This window comes from Nymphaea colorata, chromosome 1 (assembly GCF_008831285.2).
Source record: "Nymphaea colorata isolate Beijing-Zhang1983 chromosome 1, ASM883128v2, whole genome shotgun sequence".
Taxonomy (NCBI): Eukaryota; Viridiplantae; Streptophyta; class Magnoliopsida; order Nymphaeales; family Nymphaeaceae; genus Nymphaea; species Nymphaea colorata.
In genome coordinates, this window is record NC_045138.2 from 5323798 (window position 1) to 5338509 (window position 14712).

The following is a 14712-nucleotide window of genomic DNA, read 5'->3' on the forward strand; positions in this document are numbered from 1 at the left end:
GATGAGTAGTATTGATCTTGGCATTAGGGATGCCATTATGAGGTCAAAAAGAACAGGTTCTTGTCCACCCTCTTCTTCCCTCTCCTCTATCTCCCTCTCCTCTATCTCCCCTCTCTTTAGACTTCTCTCTCTCTCTCTCTCTCTCTTTATATATATATATAAAGTCTCATTTTGCTTAGCCCAAAATCTGTCAACTTCACCAAGGCCAATATTAAGGTGCAGTACCCATGATGCTACACTTGACTTGATAACATACCTATTTTGAATTACTTATTTAATTTCCTTTGCAAGCATAGAGAACTCTTTTTTTTTCATTTAACATGCATATTCACTTTGATCCAGATTCAACCATACTTTTTTTTTATTTAGATCTTTTTTCATTCAGATTCAACCATACTTGGATCCAAATGCCACCTCTAAACCGCAAAAGAGCCCTACGTCCATATCTAGATCCACCTTGCTCTAGATTGAAGAGCCATGGATTCATATTTGATCCAATCCAAGATCTAAATAAAAAATGGATCCATAGATCCATATCTAGACCCAAATTCAAGATGCAGATACAAAATTGAGCCTTAGATCCAGATCCAAATCTCAAATTTAGATGGAAAATTGTACCAAAATTCGGATCGAAAACTGAGCATTAGATCCAAAAAATATAGCATATATTCAAAAACTCGATCCAAGTTCCAAAAATAGAGTCAAAATCCAGATCTCAGTCCAAATGAAAAAAAAAAATCCAAATTCAATCCACAAACCATAACCTAGATCCAACCCAAATTTTTTATCCAAATATAAGCCAATGAGGAGGCATTTAACTCCCTCAGACCAGTTTTGGCAGTAACGAGCATGCTATTGGGAGAAAGCGTTCAGAGCCAAGAGGGCCCTAAAATGCTCGGCACACAAGGGCACTAGGCCTAACTTGTTAATCCTAGTTTTCATCCATAAAGAGAATTTTGAACTTAAAATCTATCTTTTAATTTCCCTATTTCTCTCTTAGGTTTCTCTCTTTGATTTCTCTCTCTCGTTTTAGCTCTCTTTCTAAAAATTTTCTTTTTCTCTTTTTTCTCTCCCTTCAGTTCTCTCTCCTAAGGCTGGGCATAGGGCCGGGTCGGGCAGGCCCGGTAAAAATATAAAAACCCAAGCCCGGTATTGAAAACGGGCCAGCCTGACGCGGGACGCCGGGCCCATGCAATATCGGGCCTCGGGCTTTGATTTATGCCCGAGGCCCGGCCCGGCCCGATTATTAACGGGCCGGGCAGGCTGGACCGGACTTTTGGGCGGGTTGGGCCGAGCTTTCCTTTTCTTCATTTTTTCCCCCTTTTCAAGTTTCTGAAAACCCTAACCCTTCTCAACCCTAACCCCAATATCGAAAAGAGTCAATATGAAACTGGGCAATGGAAGTCAACCACCGCCATCCAATTCCCACCACCAACCAGCTACAGCGGACTCCCCACGGCCTTCTTTTTCTGTCGCATTCGCCCAACACCTCCTCCTCCGATAAGCCCAACGCCTCCTCCTCAGCCTTCTCCCAATGCCTCCTCTTCCGGTGTGTCCAACGCCTCCTCCTCCACCTTCGCCCAATGCCTCCTCCTCCTTCGCCTTCGCCTAACGCCTCCTCCTCCGGCAAGCCCCTTCCTCGCCGGCACTGCTGCTCTTCGCCCTCCCTCCTTGAGTCTCTGCAAGTTTGTAACCTCAAACACCTACTTCGGTCATCATCAAAACAACGAAAAGAAGAGGAAGAAAACCCTAACTCCATTTATTTTTGAAAAAAAAATAAATTTCTTGTCGGTCTTTTCGGGCTCCCAATAATCATAGTTGCAGGCCCGAGCCCGGCCCGTTAATTACCGGGCCGGGCTGGGCCCGAAAAAAAAAAAGCCCGAAACTCAAGATTTCAAGGCCCGGGCCCGAGCCCAAGTCGGGCCTACATCTTTTTAATATATATAAGGGATCCTCCAGATAATTCAAATCGAAGTAATTTTATGTCTGACTCGGCCCTATATGACATGACCGATCGATAGAAATACTCCAGCACTCCATCTTTGTCATATATTTGTCATATATTCCATATATCATACTAGATAGATATCATATTTATGGAATACGATTCACTTTCAAGATGCCTTGATGGTGAAATGGTAGACACGCGAGACTCAAAATCTCATGCTAAAGAGCGTGGAGGTTCGGTGCCCAGGCTTACTCTCTCCCCCCTTTTCTAAAATCTCTTTCTCTATGTTTCTTTTACTTCTCTCTTAGTTTCCTCCCGAGTCGCCATCAGCAGACAGTGCCAATGGCAATAGGGTAGGCGGCCTCCCCCACCTACCTTTTTTGAGAAGGGAGAGGCAGTTTCCATTGGGCCGCCATCAGCAGACAGTGCCAATGGCGATAGGGTCGGGGACTGCCTCTCTCACCCGCTTTTATTTTCATGTTAAGAAAATGAAGCAGGCAAGGTCCTTAAACGCTTTATGCGTTAATACTAGGGCTGCACACGAGCCGAGTCGAGCTCGGCTCGACTCATGTTTAGTCAGCTCGATTTCGACACAAGCTTCATGACTTTAACTCGAACTTGACTAGAGAAAAACGACAGGGAAATGAAAAGAGTGGTTGAAAAGAGTAATGATGAGATGAGGTTTAATAACAAGGAAAAGAGGAAGCATGAAAAAGGAGGGAAAATTAAAAAATGCAAAACAAAAGAAAGAGGGAAAACTTAAAAGAAAAATTAAAGTCCACCGAGTAGAGTTTAATTGAGTCGATTTTGACTAACTCGAACTCAGCTCGTTAACATACTCGAGTTTATGTTTAAGCTCGACCTTGACTAGTATAAAGAACGAGCCGAGTACGAGTCGAGTTTACACGAGCGAGTTCGAGTCGAGCCCGAGTTGACTCGACTCATTGTGCAGCCCTAGCTACTAAGTTTTGTGAGAAGCTGGAACATCCAGATGGTGTGGAGAAAAATTAACCATCAGTGGGATCATTTGTTTTTGTTTTGTTAACAAATCTTTCTATTTCTTTACCTTTCCCAAGTTCAGCCACTCAAGATTTGATATTTCACATTTATTATTTGATTTTGAAATTTCAAAGGTGGTGGTTTAATGGTTCAGTTGTATTCTTTACCTTGTTTTCTTTTCAACGGAAAACATGGTCAACTTGTAGCGACAGGTTGAGCGTGAGCACCAAAAGCAGATGGCTAAAGTTTTCTTTGTTCTAAATTTTGGAAAGGATGTTGACCTATTAGGGAGCATTTAGCCCTGCCGCCATTCCCTCAAGAGTTTTGGCAGGGCCTGCTTATTTTTAAAAAAATTCCAAAAATTAAGAAATTAGCATTCAGCAATATTTTTTAAAGTTAAAAAAAAATCAACATTTGAATTTTGGCATCATTTCTCTCTATAAGCCCTTTGATTTCCAGCCTTAAGTGTATTCTAACTCTTAGGTTGCATTTTAAAAGTCCATGTTTGATTCTCCTTAGCCCTTCTCTCTTTCCTCCCCTCTCTACCTTCATGTGTGGATCTGAAATCAGGACATAAAGTCAGACCCCACCTCTTGCTTGGATTTGAGATCCATAAATTTTTAGCATTTTCATGGATTTAAAAATTTGGGGTTCTTAACTCTACAGTTTTATTATCATGTCATGGGGGGCGTTCATTTTTTTTAATTATAAAAACACCATTAAAGTCTAAAAAAATGGTCAACTTAGTAAATATTTTGCATCAACTTATTCTTAAGATCTTATTGAATCAAGGTTAGAGTGCAAAAACAGACATCTTAAAAATCAAAATCAAAGCATCTAATTTTTATCTGTGACCTAAATATATATAACTGAAATTCTTTAATCATTCAACACTCACACATGTAATTCAATACATATGTGTGTGAGAGACCAGAGATCGAGACCAATGTTCTTAAGTGTAATCAGGCAAAGCTAATGGGCTAAGCTTTGTGAAGCAACGTGTAGCCTTGTGAAGCATAATCAAACACGAGTATGAGGGAAAAAAAAATTGTTTAGTATATAATATTCATAATAAAAAAATAAATCTGTCCTGTTTTAGTATATAAAATGATAAACAAGTTTACTGTTACAAAAACGGTTTAGCATATAATATTTATTAAAAATAATGTAAAAATAAATTTGTCGTGTTTTAGTATATAAAAACACTAAATAACAAGGTCCTCCTCCCACCATAATGGGCATCATCACTTCCTCTGCAATGCTGCCATGATCAGCGGGATGGCAAAAACTGGAGACTTTCTTGACCCCGGTGAAAGCAATCCCAATCATGTCTTGCCCAACAGTGGCCATCCGTGCGGGTCGACCTGATAGCTCGGGTCCCGGTTCAGGCCCAGTAGCCCAGATTCGACCCGGTCCATCTTGTTTGATAATAAATTTTTTTTTAAATTATAAAATAAATTTTTATAATATAAAAAGTATATTTAATAATCGAATACCTGTTATTAAATTAAAAAATAATAAAAAATATTTTTTAATTATTAACGTGTCGAATCCAATTGGATCTGACCCCGCCGAGGGCGCACCATCGAGCCCGGGCCGGGCATCAGGTACCCGGCCGGTGGCCCAGGCTAGACAATATTCAGAGGAGGGGCTGTGCTTGAGTCGGTGTTGGCTGGACGATCCCATTGGCCTTAAGCTTTCTTCAAAATCAGGCCCCGGAGACGCGTATCCATCAAGTTCACCGGCAGCAGGACATCCACGCCCTTCACAGTATGTACCATTGCTTCCATATCGCCTCCAGCACCTCCTCCGACAGCCGGCGGAAAGGAAGAGGTGTCTTCTACCCGGCCTATTGAATCCACCTTTGCAACCACGTGCACTGACATGAGGGTCTTCCGATCGGCTAGCTTCTCAATCATCTCCATCCCTTGCTGGACGAGTGGCTCCATGGGATCGATCTCCGTCAACATATTCTTGAGCTAGGAGGCTGTGATAAGGCAACTGGGAGAGGAGTCGGCGGCTTCGATTGACCGGAGTCATTGGAGACGGGGCCCTTGCAGCGAAGAATCGTCTGGGATTATGGGCCTCAAACATCCACCGCTTCACAGTCTCCGGCAGCGCCGTTTACCTCGGCAAAAGGCTTCGCCATGGAAACATGTTTATAATTTAAAGTATAAAATATATTATTAACATCTAGTTTTTTTTTCCTTTTTTTTTTTAACATAAATCTGTTGTAAAGTGTGCGCCTCACCGCGCACCTCAGGCCTCTGGAGAAGGCGTGAACATCACTAGGTTGAAGTGCAACGCTTCGAGGAACCGGCGCCTCACCCAAGGTAACGCGCAATGATGGGGTGATACATGCACTGTCTAATGACATTGATCCGGACAGTTAGAGATCCACACTTGACATGCGACTTTTTTGGACACAGTGCCTCGGTGTTTCTTTTACCTTTTTTCACAGGAGTTCGATTCATCACACAGATCTTCAAAGGTTGAAGCAGTTAAGGACATACAAGGTAAACCTCATGCTTGTATATTATAAACGATGCCAAATGCACCCATGGTTGATCATGATCGACTAATCAAACTAAATTACCTAGTCAACCATTACAATCTTTAAATGCATAAATAAACTAAGCCACCAAATCAGACTTGTTCCCGTAAATGAAGAGAAACTTTTATGTTCATTGCAGCTAATTCAGCAGCCAAATATCTGAAAACAAACGGCATGGCTACAGTTTCCATTCCTTTACTAGATTTGCATGCTTGACAGAATGCCTTCTTCGAGTAGCTTATCGCTGGGGAGAGCTCAGCAAGTGGTTTCTCAGTTATCTTTTGTTGCTGGACAATAGATGCAGTAAGAAGACTCCCACATAGAGAACATACGTCAGCAATATGGTAGTCAGAGCACGTATGGAGCCTATCATGCAACAAATATGATGCACCATGAGCAAGTATTGAGTCACGCTCCATCTCACCAAAACGAATCCCTCCGCCGATCTTCCTTCCTTTAAGTGGTTGCCTGGTCTGCTGGTTAATGGGTCCAGTGGATCGAACCTTCATTAAATGGAATCATTTTATCATTAGATCGATCTTGTGGTAATGTTACAACGTGCAGCTTGACTGATCTAGAAAAGTAATGAAACCACTACAGAAGTGAAGCACAATAGAAATGAATGTAACTTGTCACTTAAAAGCAAAAAACAATAAAATCTGTTTGAACTGGCTACATAAATTTGAACAAACGGCCCACATGATAATCATTACTTCAAAGGAAATCCCTATGTCTATGATTACCTGAAATTTGTCGGAAACCATATGCCGTAGACGCTGGTAGTAAACTGGACCCATAAATATTTCACATGTGAGTTCAGTACCAAGAACTCCACTGTAAAGGACCTCAGTTCCATGATAACTGAAACCATAAGAGGCGAGCAATGGTCCATATTCTTCAATAGGTGTACTTGACACTGGTTTCTCACCATCCACTTGCTTCAACAATCCAGAAAAGGGGGTTGCATCAACAAAAGTTCCCTTCAGGCTACCACCCTGCCATAAACAGCAGGAGACAGGAATAAGGTCAGTTTTAAAACTCTAAGGATATCTACCATCCACCAATATACTGTTCAAGGCATGAATCCCCCACATTCAGGAGGTGCATGTTCAACCTTCTGATACACACCTTCAGAAGGGAAAGAGGGCGCATGTTGCATATTACAGACATGCTGACTGACCAATGTATAATGGAATTTATCTAGATCAGCGGATAAATGAGTTACGAGAACGTCACACCGAGACATGCAACAAACTTTTCAAATAGTAGTGCTAGAAATTAAAGCAACAAACTTTTCACGTATCAGTTGTATAAATTAAAGAATAGGCATTATGCAAAACAATATTTTATATGCCTCCTAAAGTTCAAGATCTTGATTTTGGTTGCATGCATTCCATGCAAAATACAGATACTCAAAAGCACCAAAAAAAAAATTCTAGGAAAGTGGTGCTTGATAGGCCATGAAAATTATCAAAAAATAAGGAATGTGAAGAGGAAATCTAGAAAGTACTTGAAAAGGGCAAGGCAATTGAAATTATCGACCAATTAACTTTTACAATTACAATCTGATGGCTAAACTGGGAGAGATGTAATGAAAAAAGCAGTAAAATGAGATGCATTATTGTGGTCATGCATATAAGCTAATCATCAGTGCACTTATCCTTTACGTTCATATGCACATATAGCTCATGAGATTGCATCATAAAAATAACGTACAGCTTAAACATCCAATCTTCAACCTCATGAAGTTGTAACCACCATGATAAAAATTATGTGGCATTCATATGAACCTATGTCAAGCGTCAAAAAAAGTATAAAGTCTCTAATAACAACAGGTATATGAATAAATTATTTGTTACGCATGCATATGCTTTACATATAATTGGTGAAATACAAAATGTGTTTATCAATCAACTAAATTTAATCAGGTCTAGCAGAAGCATCTTCTCATACCTTTGCAGCGATGGATTCCAAAAGCATAGCAATTGTCATCCGAGATGGAAAAGCATGTGGGTTGATTATGAGATCAGGTCGTATTCCTGTTACTCCTGAAAAGGGCATGTCAACGTCTGGCCACAATTGAGAACAGACACCCTTTTGTCCATGTCTACTACTGAACTTATCACCAATCTCAGGCTTTCTAGGGCGACGTAGACGAATGTTCACCTGCATTGGAAAGTTGTAAAGAACATGCCTGTGAAAACAACAGAAATGATTTTTGTTCTGAACGTGACCTGGAACAATCTGGATGTCAAGGGGAGTAAGACCACATTATTAATGACTGAGAAGAAAGTGTGGCCAGCTTCAGCCACACGAGAAAAGACCCATTTGCAGGTTTCATGAACTTGCAATTTTAATATCACGACTGATAAAGTTAACAGATACTGATAGCTTCAACAATTGCAATCGGAGTTTGCTAAATCAAAGTTAAAACAATACAGTGGAGTAAATGTTTCTCTCTTAATTCGTAATAAGAGAGCTGGTCAATAAGCTAAGAATTTATTCTAAAACTGACCCAAGTTTCTGGTCTGGCAGAATTCAACCCACCCCTCATAGTTCATGTTTTAAAAAGGGCTAGGAACCAAGGGAACTGTAATTAAGAAATCGACGTTTATAAAGCCCTTGAGCGTCTTCAATACATCAATACAAGATTACTTTTAGTCCTCCCATATAGGGCATTATACTAATTATATGAATGCCACATGATAACTAGCTTAGGTACTACAATGTGCTTTTCTCCCATAGCCTCAAATGATTTAGCATAGGAAACATACAAAAATGCAGTGTCAACATCTTGTCATGGTCTTGGAGGGAATCAACAGGGCTCCAAAAAGGGCCAGTAAACTAAGGATGCTACATTATTTCCATGGTTTACCAGACCGGTGCCTCCCATGGCCCAAATAAACGAACCACGTCATGGTCTTCAGTGATTTGGCCCAAATAAACGAACAGCTTGCTCATGGTTATTGAGGGTATAGACCTGTTTGTACATGACTTAGTAGCTCACTACAAGCAAAACTGAGCCTGGATTCATAATGAACTTACCATGAGCTGGCTCTGTTTATGAACTAAGTTATTTTTCGAATTTTGAGCCTTGACAAATTTATATGTACATATAATATTGAATAAGTCTAGTATCGGACCCAGTGGAAAAAAATGGCTTGCACAGATTGGAACTTGGAAGTATTATGCTGCCACTTTTTGGCTAAGGAATAGCTCACGTTTTTCTTTTATCTTAACATAGGAAAAAGGGTGAGGTAAGCTGCTATACACTAATTACTCCACAACCAAAAACCTCAGCATCAGATGACTTTTCTTTTCCTAATTTAGCATTTCTGGTTAATTACAAGCACACAATGTCGCTTTGAAAGTGACCAGGTTAACACCAGCTGCTAACAACAGCGCTATCCATGCTATTTTTGAGCCTGTGATAGTCTGAAAAGTAATCAAGAAACTTATTGCCGATACTTTCTCAAAGTCAATGGCCACACATAAAATCACTTTCAGCTGTCATAGATACTAAATTCCTAGTTTTTGGCTAACTAGATTGCCTACAAAATAAGTTGTCAGGATTGGAAGTCGAACACAAGTTGTTTAAGACCCTTAAAGATTTACATGGGATTAGTCAGCTTGACTAGGTCTAAGTCACTTGACTATAAATAAATAAATACGGGTCTTTATATGAAAATACATAGAAACACACACATAGGTCAAGGATTGAAGGGGGTAACCAAAAATTAGGCTGAATAATTGACTAGTCTGACCAATTAATTGCCCGTTTGAAACACAGGGCAGTTGATAGCCAACTCTATCGAGTAGTTGAGAATTTGACAACTAAGCCTAGAAAAGCAGATTTGATTCAGCCTAGAAAAGAAGAATGAGATCTTAAGGCAAAAGTTAAGGTTCTCAGTTTGCAGGTTATGGTGACTATAACAGTAAACTCAAACCCAGCCTAGGAACTACTAAAAGAATAAGATGCTTACTGATGCAAACTAGCTTTTGAACAATAAACTAAACTCAACCAACTCTACAAATAAAAATTTCAAGGTCATACGTATGCTGCTGATAAATTGAACGCAGTAAAACAATAAAATACCCTTTGCAAATTGTTCTTCGAACTTGCTCCATCTGCAACAACATAATCAACTATAACAGCTTCCGAACCTTTAAGCTTGTTCAAGTATGTTCTGTTTGTTACAGTATTGTAGGTGGAATAATATGCTTCATCTGGATTAATGACCTGCAAAATGCAATAGCACTCAGGATTTTAAAAAAAAAAAATCATTAAGAAACGAGGTTACGGTTGCAAACAATAAAAACCAACCTGACCAATATATGGAAGACCATCTGAATCAATTAACATCTTTGCAGACTTATCATTGTTATTTCGTGCAAATAATTTTGGCACATGATCTTTTCTTCCATGTGTATTGGTCAAGTCCACTGTTTCTCGCTGCAAATCAAAAGTAGCAAAAAGATAAGTAGTAGCAGAAAAATAAACAGAAGTGAAAAGGAAATATATGAACATCCACATCTCAGCAGAAATTTTTAGTTCAGAGTGTCAGGTTCCTGGATTTATTTTATACTGGCAGTTTGAATTATATGCAAGAACCATCAAGAGAAATTGTTCCAATAAGGATGTTCTAATATACAATATAGAAAAAAATTCTAACCAAACCAAAGGATAAGTTTGCAACCAAAGTATAACCAAGTACCAACTTGTAGGGTGGGAAAAATATGGTGGACCTATGCTGGTACTACGAGTTTTCTTAATTTGGAGCAAAATGATCAATGGTTTATTCACTCTCGGACTGTAAGATATCACACTGGGTGTGGGTAAGTTTGCAAACTTTAAATTCTGGGAAAGCAATGCTGCAACAATAGATTATATTAAATAACTCATTACATATTGCAGGAAATGTTCTCCTGGCTGTAATTCCAAACTTATTGAACCATTAAATATTCTTAGCTCCCCTCCTTGTATGTTTTGTGAAACATTTCACACAAAGGAATATATGCTCAAGGGTGCATAAATCTTCAAGAAGATTCCAATGCAAAAGTCTCGGTGTTCATCTTCAAAGTCTCCGAGTAAGAAGTCTTTCAAATAATTCTATTATTTGGCATAGTAGATTTGAGCTATTGCAGCTGCAAGTTTATTGAGCAGCTCATCTCTAGAAATTGATTTCTAAGTCTTATTTAAAGTCAAGTTTAGAATAAGATACCACCTTCCAGTTGTTTGATATGCAAACGTCACGTTATTCCTTCAGTCTAAATAATGGGGCTTCCAAGTCATTTGAGTTTACTGCATTCTATGGTTGGGGTCTTGCACCAGAAAAATCTTCTCCTGATAGTAGATAATTATGTTTCTTATTTCGGCCATTATTCTCGACAGTATCAGATATTCTTCATGAAGCAAAGAAAAGGAGGTCACTGATATTTTCCAAAAATTTTGTGCTATGATTAGAAAGTAATTTTTTGTCTATTTCTGAATAAAGTGATGGAGGTGAAGGGTGCTCCTCTCACAATCACATTGAATATCTAATTTTCTCCTTCTCAATCAAATTGTTTGAATGGTATCTCATACCCTCCAAAAAATGGAAATCCTGAGAGGAAGTAGCAGTTAGTTATGAACTTCTGATTTATGAATGGAATTATCTTCTCATGGAAATACTGGATATAACCCTCCTTAGACTCTATAGGAGACATTTTTTAGTATCAGCACTTGAGATTTTTTAGCTGTCCTGTATTTGTCTTAGCAAGAGAAGGTAATAAATTTGAAAAATAAAGAGAATGTTTGCAAGGTTTTGAGTACATACTTGGGCACAATGGTCTTAGATGTTATGGTATTGTACCAAAGTATCCGAATAGCAAGAAATGTTATTAATTAAAATTGCTTTTAGAATGTCAGTTCTGCAAATGGTTTACAAAAAGGGCATAGTTGAATTGCAATTATACAAATTGCAACTCAAGGTGAAGCCGTTTACACATTAAGAAGGTGAATATTGGATACCTAATGTATAACCCAAAATAGAGGAGATTCAACTTTCTATTACACCGGATATGAAGATGATGATGAACCATATATGAAGAAGCTGAACGTTAAAGAACAAAACAAAGGCATATGCTTGGGAATCAGAAGCAGAAACCTATGTTCACATGGGAGAAAATTACGTGTCACTGAGAAATTCATCATGGATACTATCCTGTAGAGAAAATATACAGCTAAGATAATTTTAACGTAGTCAGCCAAATCCTTTTGCAGCTATATGATAATTAAAAGAGCCCAAATTCTCATGTTTGGTAACGTAGAAAGTGTTAGGTTGTTTGATAAGAATGTGCTTGGCTTAAAGTGGACTAATAAATAAAATATAAACTTGATAAAAATGGAGTCCAAACCTGGACTCGATAGAGATGTATTTCTCTATATATGGTATGTCATGTATTATTATATTGCTTCTTTATATTGCAAGGCGTCATTGCCCTCTGATGTAGTAAAGAAAGATATAAATTAGAAAAACATGAAATCATAATTCACATTTGTGTTCATAATCATTCAACGCCTCCTTCATGATGGCTCTCTTTCTCATTTCTTGCATCAATCTATTTGGTTTTATTTGGATCCATTTGTATTTTCTCTACCATATTCTAAACAAAGAAAAGTGCATTTCAAACATGTTCTCATGCTTTAAATTCTGATAACATAGTGATTGGGAAAAAACCTGATATATATGTGCTCTACATAATCCTCGCTCCACCGATGATTTGTTCAAAATCATGGCATCCTCCATGTCGTAACTAAAAAAAATTAGAGTTAGCAAAAGAAAATACAAAATGCTTAATTAATTCATGCTGGCTGAGAATCCTACCCTGAATATGCGAGAACAGCAACAATTGCATTTGTCCCAGATGGAAATTCATCCACACAGTACTTGTTATATGAAGATGTACGCACAATTGGTGATTGTGGAGTCTGAACAATGAATTAATAGATGGCTATGTCATTAGGATGAACTGACCAAGCACAAGAAAATCTAACAGTTGCATCTCACAGTATACCATCAGTCAATCGTAAATAAAGATGGGTAGAAGAACTAACAGAGAAAATGATTAACAACCACAAATCACTTGAAGTAATTAAATGGGGAAAAAGTGAGTCAGCATCAATATTTGTTCAATTTATCCTGGACATAGCTTCACAAGGATAGGAATGTCTTTTAGACCCAATTGATTCTGATAAATAAATTACTTTCACCAAACACCTCACTGCTTAACCTTGCAAGGATATGAAACTTTTGAGTTTGTGGCCTTCAACTGCAAACAGGAAAAATATGATATATGACTTAACCCAAATTTTTTACATCTCACTCAGTTCACTATATCATGTAATTTAACATTAGCATGTTGGCAATCTGCATAACTATAGACATTGTCCTGTTAATTCTGAGAGCTCAAACTTGGATAGGAGTTATTCGCCCTACTCCATAATTGACAATGTGGAGCATTCACATACCATTCATCTTTCATCATTTTGATACAACACAAACATGAATTTAGTTTACTGCAGTAAAAATCCCAATAGTCCTTCCATATCTTCGACGGAATCATGTATAATGAGTTGTTGATAATTTTCACCTAGTTCTAATAATTGCTGAAAAACGAATAAAGCATAAAAATCGTGCCCCTATACAGGAAAAAAAAATGGGTAAACTAGTAACAGAAACATTCTACGGCTGTTCTGCACATGTGCTTTCAAGATAAAACATCTCTGCCTTCTTTTTTAAAAACATGACTAGATGCCTAGGCTGTGGCACCTGGTTATTCAAATAAAACAACCAAAATATCAACATACCATGGAGCCAAGCTCTTCTAAATAATAACACAAAACCCTTGTTCCTGTCATAATGTTTTTTTAACAGAAACAACTAATGCCCTCAAAACAAATCAAACAAATAGAAATTCTAACAAAAAGGAGGAACTGATTCATAAATAAGTGAAGTCCATCAAATCACAAGAACACAAACCAGACATGCACAAAGACCAAAACATGCCTTCAAAAGTTGTTTTTGGTGTAGCATCATACGAAGTAGAACAAGCACTAACATAGGTAGAAAGTACAAAGTGGTTATAAAGGATGCACATATGGAAAGCAAAGGGCCTCACAAGGAGATGGTATGTTTTGTTGTCTGCTCGAAACTGCAAAGACTGAGAAGAAAAACCCATGGTTTGCTTTGCCATCTAGAACCAAAAAAAGATACTATAATGTGAATTTCTGTAGAATAGGATAGGTTTGAGAAAAAATTTTCACAATTTATGAGGTAAATCAGTTCCAATGCCTTGTGATCTTACCTGGCACTGGTACATATTTCGTGGACTCTGATTGTGATCAGACCAAGGTGTGAGATTAGCTACAACACTAAGCATTGAAGTTGGATGAACCTCTTCATGAGTTGTTGGAAAAGAAGATAATCTGCTTCCCCCATCCCTACCATCAGGACACCTGATCTCCATAAAAGCCTGGCAATGACAAAACAGTACTAAAAGGACTATCTAAAATTTCTCTTTTCCAAATGGCTTTGCAAATTAACCCACAATAAAGTGACATCAAAAAGTAAGTTTTTAATCTCCACCAACAACTCAAATAAAAAATTATGTCACCTGTTCAAAAGGCCCAATAAATTCAATCCCTCCTTGCTCCAAATTCTTCACAGGACGAATAAATCTAGAAGGAGAAGTGAAAAGGAACAATCCAGGATAGGCACCACCAAAGGACAAAGGTACATAACCCACTTCCAAGTCATCAGGAATCTGACAACTTAACATATTAGCTAGCGAAGCAAAAAGAAACACCAAGTGGCAACTATAACTGTGCAAACTCCGAAGCATACCATTGAATTTGCCAACATCTTCAAATTCCTTAGATAAGCAACAGCCTCTGTGGCCTTATCAGCATCTATAATGCCAATAACACAACCGTCCAGAAGGACATTAAGAAGCCTGCGAGCACCAGCTTTCTCAAATCGTGGAAGCCGTGGAGTCATACCACAGCAGATCAGTGCACTCAAAATTGACATTCGGATCTTTGAGAAATCTTTGATATTCCCTTGTGCATCAAAATAAGAGGTTATTCCTGAGAATAACAGAACAGAGAATCAAGAGTCTGCAACAGAATGCTGTTTGACTATTCAGTCATGCTATATCAAGTAACTCTTAA

General features: G+C 38.3%; 1 protein-coding gene across 1 annotated transcript in view; it reads right to left on the bottom strand.

Annotated features, from left to right (window-relative positions):
- Positions 1 to 5457: 5457 nt before the first annotated feature.
- LOC116266852 (DNA-directed RNA polymerase I subunit 2) overlaps positions 5458 to 14712 on the bottom strand; it is a 46791-nt gene continuing 37536 nt past the window's right edge. The window contains exons 19-29 of the mRNA XM_031648286.2: positions 14387 to 14628; positions 14157 to 14306; positions 13848 to 14015; positions 13662 to 13736; positions 12368 to 12471; positions 12221 to 12296; positions 9826 to 9954; positions 9598 to 9741; positions 7455 to 7667; positions 6245 to 6496; positions 5458 to 6004 (exon numbers count right to left, since the gene is read on the bottom strand). Of these exons, the coding sequence (XP_031504146.1) occupies positions 5594 to 6004; positions 6245 to 6496; positions 7455 to 7667; positions 9598 to 9741; positions 9826 to 9954; positions 12221 to 12296; positions 12368 to 12471; positions 13662 to 13736; positions 13848 to 14015; positions 14157 to 14306; positions 14387 to 14628 (1964 nt within the window). The 3' untranslated portion in view covers positions 5458 to 5593. The remainder of the gene's footprint in view (positions 6005 to 6244; positions 6497 to 7454; positions 7668 to 9597; positions 9742 to 9825; positions 9955 to 12220; positions 12297 to 12367; positions 12472 to 13661; positions 13737 to 13847; positions 14016 to 14156; positions 14307 to 14386; positions 14629 to 14712) is intronic.